At 37.1% G+C, this 23,160-nt stretch overlaps 4 protein-coding genes across 6 annotated transcripts; 1 reads left to right on the top strand and 3 right to left on the bottom strand.

Moving 5' to 3' along the window:
* Window positions 1-354: 354 nt before the first annotated feature.
* On the bottom strand, window positions 355-3,734 carry LOC149526603 (uncharacterized). The gene is given in 4 exon segments (XM_089785063.1): window positions 355-393; window positions 396-790; window positions 1,014-1,208; window positions 1,211-3,734. Coding segments are annotated over 4 exon segments (3,153 nt in total).
* Window positions 3,735-4,237: 503 nt separating this feature from the next.
* On the bottom strand, window positions 4,238-9,202 carry LOC110425444 (putative receptor-like protein kinase At3g47110). 3 transcript variants are annotated; one of them, XR_016351809.1, is made up of 5 exons: window positions 6,253-9,202; window positions 5,672-6,096; window positions 5,449-5,565; window positions 4,597-4,781; window positions 4,238-4,498 (listed from the first exon to the last, which is right to left on the bottom strand). XR_016351809.1 is itself a non-coding variant. In XM_089785133.1 (3 exons), the coding sequence occupies exons 1-3, from the start codon at window positions 8,957-8,959 to the stop codon at window positions 5,557-5,559; spliced, it is 3,141 nt and encodes a 1,046-aa protein (XP_089641259.1). In that variant the 5' UTR covers window positions 8,960-9,202; the 3' UTR covers window positions 4,804-5,556. The 3 variants fall into 3 exon arrangements, 1 of the variants encoding a protein (XP_089641259.1); XR_016351810.1 differs by lacking the exon at window positions 4,597-4,781 and having other exon boundaries at window positions 4,239-4,498; XM_089785133.1 differs by lacking the exons at window positions 4,238-4,498; window positions 4,597-4,781 and having other exon boundaries at window positions 4,804-5,565.
* Window positions 9,203-12,819: 3,617 nt separating this feature from the next.
* CLC2 (Clathrin light chain protein) lies at window positions 12,820-16,690 on the top strand. Its single transcript, XM_021440441.2, has 4 exons — window positions 12,820-13,327; window positions 13,459-14,399; window positions 14,915-15,068; window positions 16,114-16,690. Exons 2-4 carry the CDS (start codon window positions 14,107-14,109, stop codon window positions 16,465-16,467), a joined length of 801 nt encoding a protein of 266 aa, XP_021296116.1. The 5' UTR covers window positions 12,820-13,327; window positions 13,459-14,106; the 3' UTR covers window positions 16,468-16,690.
* Window positions 16,691-18,020: 1,330 nt separating this feature from the next.
* On the bottom strand, window positions 18,021-23,096 carry LOC110425088 (flocculation FLO11-like protein). Its single transcript, XM_021439883.2, has 5 exons — window positions 22,612-23,096; window positions 22,387-22,510; window positions 20,593-20,707; window positions 18,868-19,950; window positions 18,021-18,592 (listed from the first exon to the last, which is right to left on the bottom strand). The coding sequence occupies exons 1-5, from the start codon at window positions 22,805-22,807 to the stop codon at window positions 18,335-18,337; spliced, it is 1,776 nt and encodes a 591-aa protein (XP_021295558.1). The 5' UTR covers window positions 22,808-23,096; the 3' UTR covers window positions 18,021-18,334.
* Window positions 23,097-23,160: the final 64 nt, after the last annotated feature.

Raw genomic sequence — 23,160 nt, 5'->3', positions numbered from 1 at the left:
TCTCAGAACATTGCATATATAATCTTCCATTGCAGAAAGCTAAACACAAGGAAAAAGTACTTTATTCAAGAAATGATAGGCACAAACACTAGAACTTGCAACTAAATCCTACAATTTTCCAGAGTTTATCCTTCAGAAAACAAGGAAAATGGTTACTTCTTATGCTGAGGTAATAATTATCTTCTCTTTTTCTCAGTTTGGAGGACAGTGTGGGCTGGGAGCACCTGCAGCTTAAGAAAATATTTAACCTTAATTATTGTTGGGATTCAACTTAAAGTCGCACTTAGATAAGAAAATATCATGAGTCTGGTATTTTTCAAAGGATGTAAATATTTTTAAAAAAATTATAATGAATTATATTTTATTGTTATTTGGATTTATAACAGTATTCGTATACCTGTTGCTTTTAATGGTCGAGTTGGAAGCAACTTGTCTCTTATAGAACAAAGCTTCGCTACAACATCAGTCATATGCAATCGTTCAGTAGGCAAATCAGCAGAACAGGTAACTCCGATTTCAAATATTGAATTTAAGCACTGAAGGAGCCTGTTATCTCTTTGGTTGCTCTGTTTGTTGGTCATTCTTTCTCCTTGAAAACTTTCTTGAAGAAGAATGGGATCTGAAATCTCAGCCACTTGATTTGGCAAAGCTGTTTTAACAAAGTTATGAAGGCTCAAATTCTCTTTAAACATTTCATCAGTGGGCTTTTTCCCAGTAAACATCTCCAGCAAAAGAATGCCATAGCTATACACATCACCATATGTTGTCACAACACTTCCCAATCCATACTCTGCAATGCATTTGTCAAAATAAGAGAAAAAATTTTGAAATAGATGCAAATGGCTTTCTCACATCAGAGCTCTGAACATGTTAGTTAAATTAAAAAAGCATATTGATTTTGAAAGAATGTATTCTACTTTTATCATATTGAAAGAAAACTATATATGGATTCATTTGAAATTTAATCTTTGATTATAGATATGGTATAAAACTATAGAGAGTAGTCTACTTACCTGGTGGAGCATAACCGATTGTTCCTCTTAAACCCAGGGAGCTTGATAGGCTTGAAGTGTTATTCTGCATACCTGATGTAATGAATTTCGCTAGCCCAAAGTCACCCACATGGCTAACCATTTCATCATCAAGTAGAATATTGCTTGGTTTGAGGTCACAATGAACAATTGGTGTTTCACAATGATGATGAAGAACTCCAATGCACAACCAATATCAATGGCCACATTCAATCTCTGAAAAAAATTTAAGCTTTTTGGTGCCTCATTTGCCTCATTCACGCTAACAGATGGATGCAACCAATCCTCCAAGCTCCCATTTTGCATGAACTCATAGATCAAGGCTTTAAAATCATTCCCTTGATAATCTGTACCCGAAATTGCTGTTAAGACCTTGACAAGATTCTGATGTCTGATGTTCTTCAATGCCTCACATTCAGCCATGAAACTTTTGAAAGCTCCACGACATAGAAGATTAAGCACCTTAACAACGACAACTACTCCACTCTCTTCAAGAATTCCTTTATATACAGAACCAAAGCTACCAGAACCAACCAAATTCATCGAGGACAATCCATCAGTAGCCTTTAGGAGGCTTTGGTATGATATGTTTAAAAGTGAATTTTCTGCAAAAGCTGCAGCTGTTGGCTTCATCTTTTTCTTTCTAAACCACAAAATGAGAACAAATGAGAATACCAAAGTCACTCCTAAAACTGCCAAAACAATCGCAATTTTTAATTTCAGAGAATTCTTCGATCTTCTATGGGATTCTTTCAAGTTACATCTAGGCAAGTGCAACTCAGGGGTACCTCCACAAAGATTACGATTTCCATCAACGATTGTAGCACTTGCATTTTTAAATACTCCTTCAATTGGTACCATACCCTCAAAATCATTGAAAGAAAGATTTAAATACTGTAAAAACTCAAAGCTCACAAGAAATTCTGGAATCTCACCCGAAAGATTATTGCCAGATATATCTAATGCTACAAGACCTCTCAATGAATTCAAAGATGAAGGAATGGGACCTTCAAACAAATTGCCATTCAAGAATAGTTCCTCCAGGTTTACACAACTACCAAGATTGTTTGGAAGCACACCTGATAACCTGTTTTGAGACAAATATAATCTACCTAGATTTTTCATATTTTCTACGTCGGCGGGAAGCACACCAGTTAAATAGTTTGAAGATAAGTCTAGGGACATGGACAAGGATGAGAGCCCAATTACTTCAGGGGGTATAGATCCACTAAGGTTGTTATTAGAAAGATACAATTGAACTAAATTCTCGCACTTTCCTAGACTTGAAGGAATGTTGCCATGAAGATTGTTATAACCTAAAGCAAGTTTAATTAGCATTGTCAAATTTCCTAAAGAGGGGGGAATGACCCCTGAGAGAGAATTCTGAACTGCAAAAAATATCTTTAACTTTTGAAGCCTCCCAATTCCAAGGGGAATTGAACCTGATAATTGATTGGTTGATGCCGCTAGTATCTCCAAGTTGATGAGATTTTCAATCCTAGCTGGAATTCTTCCCAATATTCTATTACCTTGGATAGTTAAAGCTAAGAGATAGCTGAAATTGCCTAGGCAATCCGGTAATTCTCCTCCAAAGTTGTTTTGGGCTATATCTATCCACTCTAGTCTGGAAGCATTGTTTAAAGTGCAAAGAAAGTTCAGGTCAGTTGCCATCGTACTCCCAAGAAGGTTGCCCTCAATTAAAAATCGTGATAGTTTATCCAGCTTTTCAAATGAAGGCAAGGGTCCACTAAGTTTGTTTCGGCCAACATCAAGGAGAACAAGATTTGAGGCATTGGATATTGAAAGAGGGAATGGTCCAATCAATTGATTAAACCCGAAAGCAAGGATTTCAATCTCTGGCATAGTGATTCCTAAGTCCGATGGCAGACTACCTTGTATCTGGTTTTTGACCATACCAAGTTTTCTAATATTGGAGAGATTGAAAATTGAGGCAGGGATGACACCATAAATTTCATTCATATTCACAGAAAGAGATACAAGATTTTTCAATTTGCCAAGAGTTTCTGGTATAACCCCACTCAATCTATTATCACTTGAAGCAATAGACTCCAGAGAGGATATGTTACCCAAGGAAGGCGGTATACCCCCCCTTAAATTATTACGACTGAATCTAATTTTTTTTAGGTTTGACAAGAAATCAAGCACACCTGGTATTTCTCCGGTTAGCAAGTTGCCTGCAAGAGAAACTGATTCCAGCCGAAAACAACCAGACAAATTGGAAGTAATTACACCACTTAGGGTGTTGTTTTCCAATGTTAACTCTCGCAATTTTCGTAAACGGCCAATTTCTTGAGGGATTGCTTGATTGAAAATATTGTTTTCAAGGTCTAACAACCTGAGAAAGCTCAAATTTCCAATAAATGGTGATATAGACCCCACGAGCTTTAGGGATCCCAAGTCCAACATGGTGACTCTCTGATGTCTGTGACCGCATGTAACACCATACCACTGGCAGAAGTGGATAGTGTCGTTCCAGGATTGCAAAACCCCGAAGTGATCATCAATTATCATCGCCTTGAACTCAAGTAAAGCTCGTCGATCCGTCTCATTTCCAATAACCACAGGAGTTGCCAAACCAAGAAACTTAGGACCTTGCAGGTTAAAGAAAGTAAGGAGAGTAACGGCAGGGTAAACAAGGAAAAGAAAGGTGGACAGTTTCAAATGCTTGCCTGATAGCTTCATTATCAGTGAAGATATAAGTTTCTGAATTGAGATTAGTTTGTACTTGAGTTGAGAGTGCCTAGTTCATCAACAAGAACTAAGTGCAAATGTAGGACTTTTGGGACTCTGGTTTTATCTGGTTTTACACTCGTCAGTGAAGTTTTGGACACGCTAAATACTTGACGTAGCTGTTGGTCATTGCCCCTTTGCAGTACTTCCAGGCAATTTCAAGTCAGAGCTGAAGTTTTAGGACTATCATTCACACTACTTGATTACAAAGGTAAGTTGCCTCGTAATTTCCTTGTGGGAATAGAAAAAGAGAGTTTTGAAGGAAAGCCATACTCCAGCAGTGCATAAGACGGAGCCTTCTTAAAATTCATTTTGTTTGGAATTAAACGTAGCCGCATTTAACCAGATCAATTCAGACATAACCTCATCCTCACTCACAGAATGTTAAGCACGAGAAATTTTATTTTATTCATCAAACATTAAACAGTAGAGTTGGAATTTTAGCCATGAAATGTAGACACAGGACTAAAACTTGATACTAAATTCAACATTCTTACAATGCAAACGAATTCTTACAGGTGAAGTGTTTTTAATTTTCAAAAAAAATAAAAAAGGGTGAAGTCTTTTTAGTTGTAAAAGCTGTGATCTAAGGAAACTACTTGGCTGCTGAATCAGTCTTTCTTGCCCCTTCAAACAAGTCGCAGAATTAGAATTTCCACCAAAGATAGTTGTTGTCTGGAGTCTGGACCACCAGCCAACAGTAAAAGAATATGAAGCTGCCAATGCATAACAAAGTTTATTACTTCAACTTGATTTGAAGAGTTAGAGATCATCTGCAAACTAGCAGATGGAAAAATTTATCTTGTTTCATTACCGTTGAAATAAAAGTTTATGGTCCGTGGCAGTGGCTTTATGTGCTTAAATCGTTAAAACTAGCTTGCTCTGTTCTAACTTCTGCTTGTAAATTATAGCAGATTCCTTCTTTTTGCATGTATCTTCTTCTTTGCTTTTCTTTTGGACAGATAAGAATTCCTTTGCTCACAGACAAAAGAGAAATGGCTGCCAGAGCTTAAATTCATATCATAATTTGATAAATCCAATAAGAAACTAAGATATATGTTGACAAATTGATTGTTATCCTTAAAGAGTTCCAACTTTGACATGAACAAAGATTTGCTAAGAAGAAAATAGAGCCACAAGAAAACCATTGACAGGCAAACGATTTATGAGGGTGTTGTTCCCTTGGACCACAGGTGTTGGTTTGGAATAGCTGGGTTGCAGCCAAAAGATTATAATCTCACATAGATTCATACATTAAATAAAATTCCTATTTATTAGTAATAGACTGATATCTTAAGTTTAGAAATCAAATTGGTGGCAAATTAAGTAGGAAACAGAGGATGCAATGGTAGTTTTCTTCACAACTGTTTTAAGTAATGGAGAGAATACTTTCCTCTAGAGAATGCTTAACATTATTATCAACATCAATATCAATCACAAGTTCCTGTTTGTCAAGTTTTATGACTTTGTTAAGGAGGTTTTAGAAATACAAAGCCATTTTGCCTCCCATTGTCATATGCATAACTAAGGGAAGAAGAAGAAAATCAGTGGTACTATAAGAAAATAAGACTACAATTAGTAATAGGTTATACAAACGATGAGATACATTGGACTAAATCAATCAGTTGATGATGCACAAGAAGAAGAAGAAGAACAGATAACATACTGATTGGAACTAATAATTCTTTCTAGGGTGGAGTTCGTGCAGGAGAAGTTGGGGATTCTACTAGAAAAACAGCAGCTTATGATCTGGATGGCTTGAAGCCATCGATGTTTAGAACACCTGCAACAGAAGGAAATAAGTAAATCTCTTACAAAGAGGTCATACTTTTACATGAATTTTTAAGCAAATTATGCATTCTTGTTGCTTGGATGTAAGACATCACTACCTTGTGATTCGAATGTATATGTCTCTCTGGTCTTAGCTTAGTTGGAAATAGCTTGTTTCTGATCAAGCAAAGTTCAGCAACAACTTCGCTCATGTTCATTCGCATGGTTGGCAATTCAGCCGAACAAGTGAGTGCAACTTCATATATTGAATTCAAACACTGAAGGAGTATCGTATTGCTCTGGCTGCTTTCATTGCAATCACTAGTGTTTGCTACTGTTTCTCCTGTGACTCTTTCCTGAAGAAGAATGGGATCGGTCATCTCAACTGCTCGTTCTGGCAAAGCTGTCCTGACAAGGTTGTGAAGGTTCAAGCCATCTTTAAACATTTCATCAGTGGGCCTCTTTCCAGTAAAAATCTCCAGCAAAAGGATTCCATAGCTGTAAACATCACCATATGTTGACACTTCACTTCCCAAGCCATACTCTGCAAATCATTTCATCAGAAATAGTGGCTGCAATTGCCTAGTAGACCCCCCTTACGAAAATTTACAAATAATAAATTCCTCACATCCAAGTTATTCTTGTAGCTTTTGAGCTCATATTGCTAAGAAAACATCTAAAGAATGATTAAGAAGTGTACCTGGTGGAGCATAACCAATAGTTCCTCTTAATCCAAGGGTGCTTGATTGGCTTGCAGAGTAATTTTGCACATCTTCTGAAATGAATTTTACTAAGCCAAAGTCACCTACATGGCCAGTCATTTCATCATCAAGTAGAATATTGCTTGGTTTGAGGTCACAATGAACAATCGATGTTTGATCACAATGATGGTGAAGATAATCCAGTGCACAAGCAACATCAATAGCCACATTCAGTCTCTGGTATAAATTTATGCTTTTCTTTGACTCTGCCTGAATTTCGATAGACGAATGCAACCAATCCTCTAGGCTTCCATTAGACATGAACTCATAGACAAGCGCCTTAAAATCATTGCCATGGTAGTCAACACCTGAACATGCTGTTAATATTTTGACAAGATTTCGATGCCTAATTTTCCTCAAGGCCTCACATTCAGCCATGAAACTCCTAGAAGCTTTATGATTCAAAAGGTTAAGTACTTTGATGGCAACAACTATTTCATTCTCTTGGAGAATTCCTTTATACACAGAACCGTAGGCTCCTACACCTACCAGATTGGCTGAAGAGAATCCATCAGTAGCCTTTAGGATGCTTTGGTAGGATAACCTTAAAAGTGAATTTTCAGGAGAAGTTGATGCAGGTTGCTTTCTTCTCTTTCTAAACCAAAAAACAAGGAGAAAGAGGAGTACCAAAGTTACTCCTAAAAGCCCAAAAACAATAGCAAGTATTAGTTTGAGTCGATTGCTCGATTTCCTCCTAGACCTTTTCGAGTTACATCCATGCAAATGGAACTCGGGTGTACCACCACAAAGTTTATTGTTTCCCTCGATGGATGTAGCACTTGCATTATTAAAAACTCCACCAGTAGGTACCATGCCTTCGAAATCATTGTAAGAAAGATTCAAATATTGCAATGTAAAGTTCGCAAAGAATTCAGGAATTTCACCAGAGAGATTGTTGTGGGAAATGTCTAAAACTGCAAGACCTCTCAATGAACTGAAGGATGAAGGAATGGTTCCATGGAAGAAATTGTCACTCACTATTAGCTTCTCTAGCCTTATACAATAACCTAGACTGCTTGGAAGCACACCTGATAACCTGTTTTGAGAAACAGACAATTGACCTAGATTTTTCAAGTTTCCTACTTCATTAGGAAGATCACCAGTTAAGTAGTTTGAGGATAAGTCAAGGTTCAAGGACAACGATGAGAGTCCAAGTACTCCAGGGGGTATAGAGCCAGTAAGGTTATTGTTTGAAAGATCCATGAAAAGAAGATTTTCACATTTACTGAGACTGGAAGGAATTGTACCCGCAAGATTATTTTGACTTAAATCCAGCTGAAGCAACATGGTTAAATTTCCAAGAGAAAAGGGAATACTTCCAGAGAAAGAATTATTAGATAGATCGAGCGTCTGTACCTTCTGAAGCCTCTGAATAGCAGAAGGAATGGAACCTGACAACTGATTACTTCCTGCCAATAGCATCTCTAAGTTGATGAGATTTCCAATCCCAACTGGAAAGGTTCCTGATATTTCATTGTTGTCTAAAAGGAAAAATGTGAGGTTAGTGGACAGATTGCTTATGCAAGTAGGTATTACACCTCCGAAGTTGTTGTAGTTTATCTCCAACGCCACTAGGCTGGTGGCATTCATTAAAGAGCAGACAAAGTCCAAGTCATTTGCTTCCCCACTTCCAAGGAGGTTGTAGGTAAGGGTAAACCATTCCAACTTATCCAGCTTTTCAAAGGAAGGCAACTTCCCAACAAGTTTGTTGAAGGAAAACTCTAGGTCTATGAGATTTGAAGCATTGGATATTGAAAGAGGGAATGGTCCACTGAATTGGTTTCTACTGACATAAAGGGTTTCAACATACGGTATGGTGATTCCCAAGTCTGCAGGAAGACTACCTTGAAATTGATTTGAACCGATATCAAGTGTTCTAATGTTAGAGAGATTGAAAATTGATGAAGGAACTATACCTGAAAGTCCATTTGCTCCCACAGAAAAAAGAGTTAGATTTTTCAATTGGCCAAGAGCTTCAGGGATAGTCCCACGCAGTTCATTAAGTGATAGATAAACTACGTCCAGAGTCGATATATTGCCCAAGGAAGGTGGGATACTCCCTGTTAGACTGTTGTTGCTTAAACCTAAAGATTTTAGGTTGTACAATAGGCCAAGAACACCAGGTATGTCTCCAACAAGCTGGCAGTGTCCTATGTAAAGGCGTTTGAGCTTAGAACATCCAGATATATTGGAAGGAATTTGACCGCCTAAGGGGTTTTTATCAAGTATTAACTCTTCTAACCTACGCAGGCGACTGATTTCTTGAGGAACTCCATGGCTGAAGCCATTGTTTAGAAGATTCAACACCTTTAGAAAGCTAAAATTTCCGATATATGGTGTTATGGTTCCCGTTAATTTCAGTGATCGCAGTTCCAATTTGGTCACTCTTTGATGTCGGCTGCTGCATGTAACACCATGCCACTGGCAAAAATGAACACTGTTGTTCCACAACCGCATAACGCCAAGCTGATCACCAGCTATCTTGGCCTTGAACTCGAGCAAAGCCTGTCTGTCCGTGTCATTTCCATTGACTACTAACTTTGCTGAACCAATTGAGTAAGGACCTTGTGAATTACAGCACAAGAGCAGTGAAACAGCAGAAATAAGTGCCCAAGGCACTTCCAAGCGCAAGCCTGCTAACCCCATCAAGCAGATGAACTGACGAATGAGGTTTACTTTTGCCTATATACGCCACCGGTTGGTTCTGTTGGATTTTTGTCTTAGAAAGAAGCTTAACACAGTAGCAACCATGAATTGTTTAGCCGAAAGTTAATAGAAAGAACATGGAAGAATTGCGGGAAAAATTGTGTAAACCAAAGAAAATAAAGAGAGCAAGGGGAGACTTTTCAAAGTTCTGGGACATAAAAGGTTCATTTCATTAATTTACAGGCCTTTTTATATGCATAATGAGTTAACAACTCTAGGTTAATGACCAAAGGTGCGTAACAAGCCCGCACAACTAATCACACATTGGTCCAAGTTTCTGCATGTTTACTGAGTCAGTGGCTATTCCCCATGCAGCCATCAACTCCTTTTACAGCTATATTCACAAAAAAAGCTCCCTAAAGTAGTTTCATTTTGATTTTAGTTCTTCATTTTCTTACCATGTTTTTATGATTAGCCTGTATCCTCTGCTTTTACCAGCAAATGTACTTCCTGTTGACCTGTATTGCTGCATACTTGTAAGCTGGCATAAGTATGTGTTTAGCACTGTGTTTGTATCCCTCACTGCCTTGAGCAGATTATTCATGAAAACCACTTTATTGGCTGAGCAGAAAAAAAGATTCAAAATATAAAGTGTAGAACTTTTGAAACTCTTCCATGTCTTCTATTGTCAAAGAAGGTAGGCAGTTCCTGGCAGAAAAAAAAGATTCAAACTATAAACTGTAGAACTTTTGAAACTCTTCCATGTCTTCTATTGTTGAAGAAGGTAGGCAGTCCCAATCAAATTCTTAAAGTCAGGTATAGCCCAAAAAGAAAGATATGGCCACAATGAAAAGCTCAACCATTTCGACGATTGCCACTCATGAAGATATGACTATTGATGATCAACTTCAGTTTTCATGCCTATTGTTGTCAAGTTTCATGACTTGCAACCACAGCCACAACCACACACCTACCAAACAACCAAATTTGAATGCAAAGAATAATTGAAGATTAGAAGAAAAAAATATCCAGATGCCAAGAAATCAAATAGATATCTTTAGTACCAAGAATAACCAAATGCATGACTTTATGCAGTGAAACTGCAGTCACATTCACGTACCAAATTAAACTTGCATTCAAAAGGGATGCCTTAGCATTTAATTAGTTGAACATTATCTCACCTTTTGGTGTACAAGGCAAATCTCACTAAAGATCCACACGATGATCTCTCCTTAGAAGTTCCTAATAAAGTTTCAGATTCCTGCCTACTTCACTGCTAAGAAGGCAAAGAAAAAGGAGAATCCCCATTGCATATCTAATGATGGAATATCTTCAGAGATTAGCATGGATATTTGCTTTGGGTCAAATAATTACTTCATTGGCAGTGATAGTAAGACAATGGAAATGCATGTTGAGTGTCAACAGCAACGGATGTTGACAAGGTTTATGACTCTGCCCTCTCAACTAGTTCAATATCTTCTTATACCAAAGAAAAGGTGTTTGATTCTAAGAATTCAGTGGTACAAAGTCTTGATTACCAATATATAAATCTAATTGTGAGGCTGTTTAATTCTCTTTAACAACTCACACACCAAAAACTTAATATAAAGTTAAGAAAATCAAGTAAATATAATCTAAGAGTTGAATCAAACACTACAAAATATCTGAATTTTTCCAATAATCGGAAAAATTTGTTGTAAATAGGGTATTATTACCAATGAAATTTCAACAAAGTATTTGATCAAATTAATTGTTGTTTTAGAGAAATTATTGACGGACTGTGGTGAAATTTTCAAAAACAGAAGAAGTGCAAGAAAGAAAGAAGAACAGCTGCAACATAATTGCTTCATAAAAACCAGATCAATCACTTTGCTTATAGGTTACATTATTCTAATTTAACCATGGATTTCAAGTGGTAAATGGTTGGTGTAGATAAAGATTCAATTAACTTGGAAAATCGAAAACACCTTGACTCAGTCAACTTGTGTCAATATCAATATTCTAATGGTTGGTAGAGAGTCTCATATAATAAAAACAATGGTGAATTGAACCTTTAATCTCTTACATTCATAGCAAGCAATTGGCTTGCTTTAAATTGACTTATGAGTTTTAAGCTATTTTCATCTCTGCAAAAATTAATGAATTAAACTTTTTTTTTGGGCCTGCAAAGGGCTTGTTAGTAGTCTATGAACCAGCCCAATTACAACCCAATGAGACCCAAAAAATTACCTGTTATTTAGCCTATCCATGAAGTAATTTTTTTTTTTTTCATGATAAGAATAATCAGAAGATAATACTCTTTTTGTCTCTAACTATTTATCTTTCTTTTAACTTTCATGAAGATTAAAACAAAAACTTTAATTTTGATGTATTTTAATTAATACTTCATTTTGAGATCAATTGGCTTGTGAATTTATCAAGATTAATTTCAATTTTAACGAAAAAGTTATAATATCATAACATATAATAGGATAATAATTAATACACACATACATAAAAGTAAATAAAGAAAAGCCACCAAAAAAAATATCAAAGTACTATCTTATAGATATATTCAAAACTTTACCTCTGACTATATAAAGGTAAGAACTCAATTTAGAATGTATTAATTATTTTTTGAGTTAAATTTAAGTAACAAAAATAAAATTTAATCGAGTTCGACTGCGATATATAAGTGGTAAATATGTAAATTATGTCATTGACATTCTTTCATGTATCTCTAATATTCCCATTTCAGGAACCAAGCTGGTGCCATGTTTAGATAATCCTGAGATCACCCAAAAACCTATTTGATTATGCCTTGACATTCCTTCGTTGGTTTATTAATTGTATGTAGAAAGAAACCAATCCTTTGGGAAACTTTTAATTCCAACTATGAAAGGGGTAAGACTGATTGAATTAGCCATCATTAAGTGGCTTCCTAACTCATTTTTTCAGCTTTCATTTCACTGATTACAAGCTCATAGTGCTGATTATAGTTTACAATTCTAGCTAGTCAACAAGTCTTAGTCTTTTTTATTTGGTTAATGTTATTTTAATCTTGTCAAAATGCTAATCATTTTATTGAACAAATCATGCTTAGAAGATAAGGTTTAACAAGGCCAGGGCCGTTATATGTATAATTAGTTCTTGTTGATGAACCAAACCAAGCCGCCAACCGAAGCTAAACTCAATTTGGAAGTTTATTCTGCTTGATGGGATTATCAAGCATGAATTTCCATTTGATTTGGATTTATTTTTTCAGTTTGCATTGTTGTTAGTCTCCTCTCTTGTTTCAACCAGCTCCAATGTGCTGCTAATTCATTTGGTTTAGCAATCTCTGCTGCTGGTGGAAATGATACTGATCAACAAACTTTGCTGGAGTTCAAAGCCAAGATCAATGGTGATCAGCTTGGGAATATGCTGCTGTGGAACAATTCAGTCCATATCTGTCGTTGGCCTGGAATTACATGCAGTCACCGGCATCATAGAGTAATCAAGTTAGACTTGCAATCAAGGGAACTCAGGGGGTCTATATCACCATACATTGGCATCTTAAGCTTTCTAAGAGTGTTAAATCATCAAAACAATAGCTTCAGCCATGAAATCCCACAGGAAGTTGGCCGTTTGCATAGATTGGTAGAGTTGAAACTTTCCACAAACTCCTTAGTTGGTGAAATTCATTCCAATACTCTAAAGTTAGAGTTGTTGATCTTTCAAGCAACCAATTAGTTGGAGAAATCCCTGTTGCTTTTGGCAGCTTGTCAAACCTAAAAAAAGTATCTTTATATAAAAACCATTTAAGGGGGAGTACCCACTTTCCTTAGGGAACTTAACATCTTTGGAGGAAATTTCTATCAGTGAAAATAGATTAAGGGGAGCCATTACTGAAACTCTTGGCGAATTCACGAGCCTTACATTTTAACTGTGGAAGAAAATAAACTTTCTGGTACTGTTCCTTCCTGAATATTCAACCTCTTGAATCTCACAGCTCTTGATACTGGCTCAAACCAAGTTCAAGGCAGCCTTACTTGGGACCTAAGATTCACCATGCCATCTCTTCAAATCTTGGCTGTCAGTGATAACTAGAAGATTGGCTGCACCCATCCACCCGCTTGAACGAGGCAGACAAGGCACCTAAGGAATTGAAGTTTACTCGGAGAGTGAATATAGCTGTTGATGTTGCTTGCGCATTGGAGTATCTTCATCACCATTGTGAAACATCAGTTGTTCATTGTGACCTAAAACTAAGCAATAGTCTACTCGATGATGAAATGGTTGGCCATGTAGGTGACTTTGGATTAACAAATATCATGTCTGCAGACATGCAAAGTTACTCTACAAGCCTATCAAGCTCACTAAAAGGAACTATTGGTTATGTTGCACCAGGTAAATACTCACTTCTGGTTCATTCCTATCAATGTCAGTAGCTTTCCTGAATCCATTAATCTTAGCTAATTCACCATGATTTGAAAATTTCTAATAAATAAAAAATTGCTAAATATGGCTTGGGAAAAAAGGTGTCTACCTACGGTGATGTGTACAGCCATGGCATCCTTTCTTTGGAGATGTTTACAGGGAAGAGGCCAACTGATGAAATGTGTAAAGAGGATCTGAACCTCCAAAACTATGTTAAGCTAGCATTGCCAGAAAGATTGGCTGAGGTAACAGATCCCATTCTTCTTCAAGATATAGCTAGAGGAGGAGAAACAGCTACAAGTAATACCAGCAATAAGAACAACGAGGGAGATGAGAGATTCCTTCAGTGCTTAATTTCTATATTCAGTATTGGAGTCAGTTGTTCTACTAAATCACCTAGCAAGTAATTAAACATGACTAATGTCACTTCTGAGCTTGTTTCTATCAGAGATAAGCTTCTTCCAACTCGATTACGCCATTGAAGCCAAAGGTGATAGCTCCCTATTACAGTACTGCAGCTTGTTCTTCCTCTCTGGTCAGAGTCGAAGTAGCATGGATCTCCAAATCATCCAATCAAACCCAAAAAAGGCCCAATAGAGCCCAAATAATTGTCCAAAAGGCCCAAAATAGGCCCATTTACTCAACCCAAAAGAAGATCATATGAGTTATCGCCTTCCATTTAGACTTCCATAGATTTTCCATTAAGCCTTCGACGTATCCGTACAAGACCTTGCCCCAACAAAGTAAAAATGTCAACGTTCCCCGATTCGTTCACTCAACTCGGAGACGACTCGGTCCAGTCTGTTCCTCACCAGGAACATGATGGAAGCGGCTACGAAGGATACGACCCGTCTCAGCAATTCAACTCTTTCGTGGCCGAGTCGGACCCGGCCAAGGACTCGACTGACGACGTGTTTGAATCGCAGTCGTACACGAATGGTGGAGGATTTGGCCAACATTTCAGCGGATCGGACGGGCCGATTTTACCGCCGCCGTCGGAGATGGAGCACGAGGAAGGGTTTGCTCTCAGGGAATGGAGAAGGTTAAAATCTATCGAAATTTTGATTTTTTTTTGAATAATTTCGATGATTTTTTGGCTTTATTTTTGGTTACTGTAAAATTGGGGAAAATTAAAAATTAGAACCTGGAGTTATGAATTTGGCAGTTAGGTGTTTTAGGAATATGAAAAGAAAAGGATTTAGTGAAAAAAGTTCTAATTTTGGAGTTCTTTTGATAAATTTAAGTTATAGTAGGGTTTTAAGTGGAGAAAAGTTTCGAAATTTGGGGGGAAATTTGGGGAACTAGAAGGAAATGTCCTAGGTTTTCATTTCTCTTTGAATCTCTTCACTTTTAGAGATTGAATTAAGAGAACATTTGGAAATGATAATTTCTCTATTTATCAAAATTCCCTTATTTTTATGTAATGTTTCTTCATAATTTGGATTCAGTTTTATGAGTAATGTTTTTGTTTTGTTAATGAAAATGTGTAAGATGTTGCATGTTTTATCGGTTTTAGTGGTACTCATATTAGGTATTATTGCTGTTGTAATTACGTAGGGAGAATGCGATTCGATTGGAGGAGAAGGAGAAGAGGGAAAAGGAGTTGTTGAGCCAAATAATCGAGGAAGCTGAGCAATACAAAGTTGAGTTTTATAGAAAGAGAGAGGTCACCTGTGAAAGCAACAAAGCGAATAACAGAGAAAGGGAGAAGGTACTGTTGACTTTAAGCTGTATACTAATGCAGATATTGATGTCATAGTTTTCTTCATCTATACTTGAACTTTGAGCTGGTAATATGCATTGGGATGGAAACATATTCTTGAGTGGTATGAAACTCAATTGTCCTATTAGAAGTTTGTCTTGCAATTGATGAGAAAATAGCAATACACGATCAAAACGTAAACGTCTGGCAATTTGTTAGGAGTTAGGTGGTCAATGTTTTGGAGTACGTTGGATTAAACCACTTATCTTATGAAAATAACTTCTGTGAAAGTGATTGTGAAACCTATTCCCCAAATTAACGTATAACTAAACTCAAGTGCTCTCAGAACCATGATTGCTACTCAAGCCTTCAAGTATGCATATAGTTTTGTGAATGAGCGTTTCCCAGAACATGATTTTTTGTTGCACAAGAGTGTGTACTCTATTTTCCTAGATTAAAATTTCATCTTATAAAAATTCCTTATGAAGTTTTTCATTAATTTGTCAAATAATTTAAGACACCAATGGATGAAAGGAAAAAGGTGACAGTAGTATGTAGAATTAAACAATGTAGTTGGTGATATTCAGAACAAGGAAACATATTATGATTCTATCTCAACATGCACATAGACAATGTTGAATTTCTAGTTTTACCATTTGTGAGCTAAGCATCATCGCAGATATTAAAAAATTTGTTCACCTAGGGGCAAGGAGTTGTTTGAGCCACTTTATTTAACTGGCATATCAATTAAGTGGGGAATGTTGGTTGTAGATGTGTTGAAAGTAATTGGAACTACTATGTGGTTGGCCCATTACATCACATCCCTGATTCTGGAAGTTGATTAGCAATGTAACTTGCCACTCAGCTTGTTAAACTGGTAATATGTGGTAGCTAAACAGACTGTTTTTTGGTGAAATAATGAGGACTCAGTTTGTTGTATTAGAGGATAACATTCTTGTAATTTGCTTAACTTTTGTTCTGTGACTTCTTAGATGCAGAACAATGTGTCAATGCCATGTATAAATTACTCATCTCCTTGTATTCTGTATGTCAGATATTTGTAGCCAACCAAGAGAAGTTCCACACTGAGGCTGATAAGCATTACTGGAAAGCAATTGCAGAGCTCATTCCTAATGAAGTGCCAGCAATAGAGAAGAGAGGGAAAAAAGATAAGGAGAAGAAGCCTTCCATTGTCGTGGTCCAAGGTCCGAAGCCTGGGAAACCAGCTGACCTTTCAAGGATGAGACAGATACTCTTGAAACTGAAACACAATACACCTCCCCACCTGAAGCATTCTCCACCGCCAGCACCTGCCCCTGCAAAAGATCAAGATGCAAAAACCAGTAATACTCCTGTCACTGCTGCTCCTCCTGTCACAAGCACCCCCGAGGCAGTAGTTGCTGCTTAATATTTTCATTTCAACGTTTGTCAGCTTCTGTAATCAAAACTATCTTAGAGTATCTTGTTCTGATGTGATGTTTAGCCAGGCATCATTACCAGTAGGGTTTATCTTGGTTGTATGAGATTATAAATTAGGAGTTTCTCTATGGTTGAATCTGTCATTCGGACGGGATGTACACCGAGATAAGTTATTTTGTCTATAGAATTTCTTTTGGCATTCCAGCCCTCAACTTTCTCATTCTCTTCTTTCGTTTTAGGATGGATACCGATGACTGTCTCTTATACCGTTGAGGGCAAGCCCCAAGCCTCAATCTAACCTTAACTGAATGTTCCCGTCCCACCGCCTGGAATGATCTCAGGACTAGGAATCTTGGACCAGCTCCTTGCAAGCGTTCTCTTCATGCTTAAAAACGTTGGAAATCCGAATCACAGAAATGGTTACTGGAGCATATCCATAGCTGTAGGAGCTTCAAACCTAGGGAGAGTTGATCGAATCTACTGTAATCCATGGCTGTCTGTGTTTACAGTTCTTCAAGCATCTGAAGTTCCTGGCTACATTAATTTTGTTTTTCTCCTATTGGAATGAAGCCACCAAACAATTCTGATGCAGAAAGCTTGATCTTATGAAGAATTAGGGCCCACAGTTTGCTGCATTTGCCTGATTTAAAGACGAGTACTATTCTCTTTGTAACCACTTCTATGCAAACTGCAAAACACAGAGTTAGATGGGTGGTTAGATGTGGTCCAGCTTTCATGGACTGCCATACTAAGAAACATTTTCTTTCATGACAGGCCAACCTTTTTGTCTTCCCTTTGGAACTCGATAGGTTTTTCTTTCTATAGTCACTTTCTGGGACCAAGTGGACATTGCGTCTTTCTGAATGGTCCTGCAAGCAATAATACAGCTGCAAAGCCTTTGAATTTTCTTGCAAATTGGGGGAATCTGAAAGAGCCTGCTCACATGCTAAAAGTTATCACTCAGCTTTCATGCTTCTTTTTATGAGAAGACAAGTTGCCAATGTCACCTATAGGGAAGTAGTGTATTTCAATCTCATATCCGATAGGCAGAAAAATTTTGAAAAATTTATAAACGAAAATAGTATACATTTTATCAAATTAATTTTTTAGACAAAAAGTAAAAGTTTTGTATTAAAACAATATCAAAGCGAATTGAATATAAACTAGATCCACACCAAACATCTTTAAAAGAAAACAAGTAAGGTGGTTGACGAAAACAAAAAATGTTTCAATTCCATATTGAATTTTGAAGAACTTATAAATATGAACATTACATATTTTATTAATTTAATTTTTTTAAAAAATAATAATAATTTCGTGATAAAATTAACAAGCAAGGTAACCTATCAAATTAACATTTTGAATATCTTAATGACTTGTTCTTTAGTTGTGATTCTAATTCTCAATTAGAGACAGGAAGCCATTTCCAATTGCTGTTTTCATACGATTAGTGGATTACAGAATTCTGATATTGATAGACAAGGAGACGAAACAGGCCTATGAGTGGTGGGTATTTGCAACTTGTATGAGCTTCAATTTCCATCTCAAAAATAAAATTCATTCCAATTGGGAACAGTGGGGTAGGAAGATAAGCTGATCTCTAGTTTTTTTTTTTAAATGACAGAATTTCACCATTACAAAGCTAGTTCACAACAACTCAACCGTGTAGAATTTGGGGAAGAAACATGTTTAGCATCTACCTGGCGATCCCTTAATAATACAAAGATCGTGAATTACACAATAGTAAAACAAATCTAATTAGCTTTACATCGATATTAGAATAAAAATTCTGGCGTGGTTCAATCCTGGAAACAATAATGTATGGTCATATCTCAGGGTTGTTACACCACTGACCATCATCTGGCATGCACACTGGCAGGGGATCGACCACCTCTCTCACTGCCAATATCATCTTCTACTTCGCTCCCATCTAAACAAATGCCATTGTTATTCACACTAAGCTCCGAACTAGCATTACTGCTTGTAGCGAGAGGGGAATCTAAGACGCTAATAGTTCTGCCTCGTGTAGGACGTGATCTCACACTGTACATAGATGACGCTGGAATATTCATCATCAATGGCCGTAAATTATTAGGAATGCTTCGCCTTATGTCCTGCTCAAGATAATATCGAAATCAGAGAAATAATTAACTTTAACTTTTCCCCTCAACTGTCAATTTCTATATGTATTGGCCCATAAAAACCAAAAAGTTGATAGAGACTTGAACGAATGAGGGATAAGCATGTTATCCAGATACATACAACTATTAACTAGAGGATTTGGGATATCTTGACAACAGCGTATTTAGATGGTTGTACTCTCGCATAATGGATCCTAATTTAAAAAATATAAAAGATATCGCCATAGAAAATTTAAGGAGATACTTACCATATGCCTTATAGCCATATCGAGCGATTTCTTTGAAAGTGTTCTTCCAAAGCCTGAGCTATCTGGTGATGAAGACTTCCCAGACAAGTTACCATGAGGAGAATGTTTATCATCTTGCTTGGGTGGTGCCAGTTTTCGCATGTTTATCACCCTCTCAACCATTTTAGTTCCAATTACCACAGGGCTCAAGTTATCACTAACTTTAGAATACCCACGACTTACTGCAGGAACGGAGCTCCCACTGACATGCAGCATAGAACCATTAGGGAGACGTCCTCTTGAAGGAGAGCATGATTGTCGTCTTGGTCTACCAGTAGGACCAGGTTCAACAGAAGAAGATCGAGAACTTGGTGCTCCTGGCCTACCTCTAGTGGCTGAAAGTGGTCTATCAGGTAGTGATGTTCTTAAATTGGGTGGAGCATCAAGTGAGAAACCAGGCATCTCAGAAGGCTTCCATGGTCTAGATTTTACTGTCGGAGAGGCACCACGTGATGGTACAGAATTTCTGGAAGCTGCAGGAGTTGGCTTTGTGACTGAAGGTGATGATTTAATTGGAGGAGCAGATACATTAGAAGTGCTTGATGGAGTTGACGGTCGGCGAGTTGGTGTGGCTGCTCTTGATACAGGATTGGATGAAGGTATAGATGGTCTTGCAGTTGGTGTCGAAGACCTAGCTGTGGACCTTGTTGGTGTGGAGGATCTTGCAGAGACTGTGGGTTTAGTTGCAGAGGATGCAGTCTTGGTTACAGAAACTGTGGGCTTAGTTGTGGACATTACAGGCCTTGTCGCAGGCTTAGTTGCAGATGTCACAGGCTTTGCTGCAGAAGTCACAGGCTTAGTCGCAGATGGTGAGGGCTTAGTTGACGATAATGTGGCCCGAGTTGTTGGTGTTGATGATCTTGTAGGTTTGGATGCTCCAGTTAATGTATGGCGTCCAGTGGGTGTTGCAGGTCTTGAACCTGGACCCCCCGATGATGAAGGCCTGCGAAAGCCTGTACTTGAAGAATTCAACCCAGGGGACAGAGCCGCCTGCTTCGGTGCTAAGTTGCCCCTGGCAGCAGACTCTGGCTGGGGATTTGCTAGCTATAAACATAATGAACAAAAAAATTTCCAATAAGTTCGTCAACCCAATCATCATAAAACATAAAGGTCCAAAAACATAAAAATAACCATGGAAACAATCTTTTTGGGATTTTAAGATACAAAAATACTTTTGAAAATATGGTTAGTCCATAATATATTAACAGGTACACAAAGAGTTTTAAAACTTCAAAATGCTTCTTAAATTAGGCATTTATAGTAGTAATTCCTGCTAAGGTGCAAAATAGTACTAATGAATTGTAATGGCTAGTCAGAAACACACATGGAGAAAGTGCGATTAATGAGTTCCAAGATAGAAGGCAGTCATCCATGTCAGTTTCTAATCCCAAAATTAGACTGTTTAATGCAGATACAAAAATAAAGGGCCTTAATTTTGCCGATTCCGGGCCACACTCTGATCTACAAGCTTGGTGGAAAATAATCAAATTTTACAGCAAAATGCCCAACACAGGGCTAAGTTTTATAGAAAACAAGGCCTACAAGGATCGGACTTTCATTTAACAAATGTGGGATGGGATAACTTCCTATTTCCAGCAATTACTGTATCATGTATTTTAATCATCCAATATCCAAACTTTCAAAATACATATAATCCATATTATAGTACAAAGAAATTTTTCTTACTCTAGATTTCAGGGCAGTAGGTCGAGGCTTTGGAGTACCAATCTGACTCATTACAGACTTTTGCGACTCCATCTCCAAAGAAGGAAAAAGAGGAGTACCAGGAGGTGTTAAAAGCCTGAAATGGAAAGAATTCCTGTTAATATCGTCATACTGAGAAACTATTTTCACATAATTACATCCATGTGGAAAAGAAAGGATTAATACAAAGCTGAGCCAAATGTAATGATCTTAACACATCTCTCAACAGATGGCTGGAGTTCATCCAAAAACTTTTACAATCTAAATGATTTTGGATTTAAAACCCATATTTTAAAATCATTTAGCACTCTTAAGATCAAGGATACACATATTTTAAGATTCACAACATGAAGTTGCAAATAGTATCACGAAGCTAAGAACCTGACTAGGAAATAACTAAAACATGTACAGAACAAAAGTTTACTTTTTCAATGTTTCAATAAATTAAGAACTTTTTTTAAACTTGTTACAAGTCCACAATCCTTAAAAACCAACGCTTTAAAAGATGTCAGAATTTCAGTCTTTAAAGCAAAAGGACTAAAAGCTTAGTGAAGTTAATCAAGTGTTGGTTACTCCTGGATTCAAACAAGCCACCAAGTATTAGTTCTTTCCATCCTTAGTGTAGGCTTCAGCCCCGCCAAAACAAGAAGTTCACAGTCTAGTCCCTATCTTGGGACCATTTCTTTAGTTATATCAAGGTATTGAAAGCTGATTGATTACAAAAATAATCGAAGGAAATTGTTAACTAATTATTTGACATTGATCTTTAACATTTGAGTTGTTTCGCACACCTTGAACTTAACACTTTGAAGCAACTAGTCTAGATTTGTCTATGGAGTAGCAGCTACAACCTACAAACTTTATAACTTCTTTTTGGAAAACAAAGCAAAAGGAATAAAACTAGGATTCAGGAAATATGACGTCCGAGTCTGATTAAATTGGTGACAGAAAGGAGACAGAACCATGAGAATCAAACAGAATCAAGGTTTTAACAATGATATATATTTCATATCAATTCAAAAGAACTAGGAAAGTGAAGTTCGAGTTCCCAGTACAAGATTGCAAGCAATTCATCAAAAGGAAACATAACAAGTCGTCATCAATACTTTACTTCAAAAAAGCCCAAACCAAAAGCAGCCACCAAAGTTTAGAAAGCATAAATGCTCTAGTTGCTGGTACTGACCCCAGGGCACATGTTAAAAAATGCCCATCACAACCATCAAATTGTTAACTTTAATCAATGACACATGTCATCAATAATTATCATCCTTCTTTTTTGTTTCCTTTCCTCTCTGGCTCTCTCTTCCAATTGCCTTATTAATCCTTTGGCCATGTTTAAGTAAATTCACCGAAACCTACCAATAAATGATAAAAGAATACACAACAACCGAAATCCTTTGGCCATGTTTAAGTTAAATCACCCGAAACCTACCAATAAATGATAAAAGAATACACAACAACCGAAAAAAAAAAAAATCCATCCAAAAGCAATACTAAGCTAAGCATGAATATGACTTATAAAATGAAGGCTTTGTTTGGTTGTTCCTATTGCTTCTGCCTTTTTGCTAATTCCTCTTTATTACTTCTTAAAAAGCTACAATAAACCAGTACTATTATTAATTACAAATAAAGAAAGAACTAAATTGTAAAGCCAGTTTTAACATTATTATTCACTTCCAAATCGAAAGGCGCTTTTTGCATTTTGGTTGCAGTCAAACGATACCTAAATTAATAAATTAAATTATATTAAAATGAATAAATAAACAAACAAATTACCAGTCATAGTCATTTTTATCACCATCAGAGTTAAGAAAATCATCAGCAGCAGCAGCCGTCTTTCTCGCCGGAGTAGCTGTCGATGCCGACAGATTAAATATCGGAGAAGTTCCAGGTTTAGATCCTGCAAGTTCCAAAAATTTCCAAATTACCACAACAACCAAAAGTTTTCAAAACGAAATCACGAAAAAAAATTTAAATTTTAAGAAAATTTCAAAACTTTACCTAAAGGAGCATCGAAGTCTTCGGAGGAGTGATTAAGAAGAAGATTAATCTGCTCTTTCTCTCGTTTCCGCATCTCGAGAAACAATGCGAGCTCTTCCTCTTTCTCCTTCATCATCGAAGCTCTTAATTGTTGCCGTTGTTTCAACGCCGCCGCTTGCATTGCCGTTTCTTGCTGAGCCCTAAAGCTTCGATTCATCTTTTCTTCACCTATCTCAAAAAATTCCTCTCAAAACAGATCAAAGAAGCCTTTTTTTTTTCAATCTTTCCAACTCTAAACGCAGCGTTTCGAAGAGTTAGGTCGAGCTCGGGAGCTGGAAATGCGAGACGACATTGGGAGGAGGAGGAGGAGGAGAAGAAGAAGGAAGAAAGAGGGAAAACGACAATGGCGGAGAGTGGCAAGGAGTGTAAATAAGGGGAGGGAGGGAGGTGTGAAATGGGAAGGAAAGGGAAATCTTGAATGACGGGACAACTGTAACTACAGCTCTCGTTGTTTTCTCTCACTTAAAAGCTACGTTTTCAGATTTTTGCTTTTAGGTGGGTGAGTAATCA

This window comes from Theobroma umbraticum, unplaced genomic scaffold (assembly GCF_002168275.2).
Source record: "Theobroma umbraticum cultivar Fairchild unplaced genomic scaffold, ASM216827v3 scaffold_81.0, whole genome shotgun sequence".
Lineage (NCBI taxonomy): Eukaryota > Viridiplantae > Streptophyta > Magnoliopsida > Malvales > Malvaceae > Theobroma > Theobroma umbraticum.
Note: the sequence above shows the minus strand (reverse complement) of the source record. Positions and strands in the feature narration are given on the sequence as shown.

Excerpts from the sequence above, each read along its gene's own strand:
- LOC110425088 (XM_021439883.2), bottom strand. The coding sequence starts at position 22,807 with ATGAATCGAAGCTTTAGGGCTCAGCAAGAAACGGCAATGCAAGCGGCG. Across the intron at positions 19,951-20,592 it reads CTACTGCCCTGAAATCTAGA|CTAGCAAATCCCCAGCCAGA; the intron begins GTAAGAAAAATT and ends TTATGTTTATAG. Across the intron at positions 18,593-18,867 it reads ATATGGCTATAAGGCATATG|GACATAAGGCGAAGCATTCC; the intron begins GTAAGTATCTCC and ends TATCTTGAGCAG.
- LOC110425444 (XM_089785133.1), bottom strand. The coding sequence starts at position 8,959 with ATGGGGTTAGCAGGCTTGCGCTTGGAAGTGCCTTGGGCACTTATTTCT. Across the intron at positions 6,097-6,252 it reads TATTGGTTATGCTCCACCAG|AGTATGGCTTGGGAAGTGAA; the intron begins GTACACTTCTTA and ends AATGATTTGCAG.
- CLC2 (XM_021440441.2), top strand. The coding sequence starts at position 14,107 with ATGTCAACGTTCCCCGATTCGTTCACTCAACTCGGAGACGACTCGGTC. Across the intron at positions 14,400-14,914 it reads GCTCTCAGGGAATGGAGAAG|GGAGAATGCGATTCGATTGG; the intron begins GTTAAAATCTAT and ends GTAATTACGTAG. Across the intron at positions 15,069-16,113 it reads ATAACAGAGAAAGGGAGAAG|ATATTTGTAGCCAACCAAGA; the intron begins GTACTGTTGACT and ends TCTGTATGTCAG.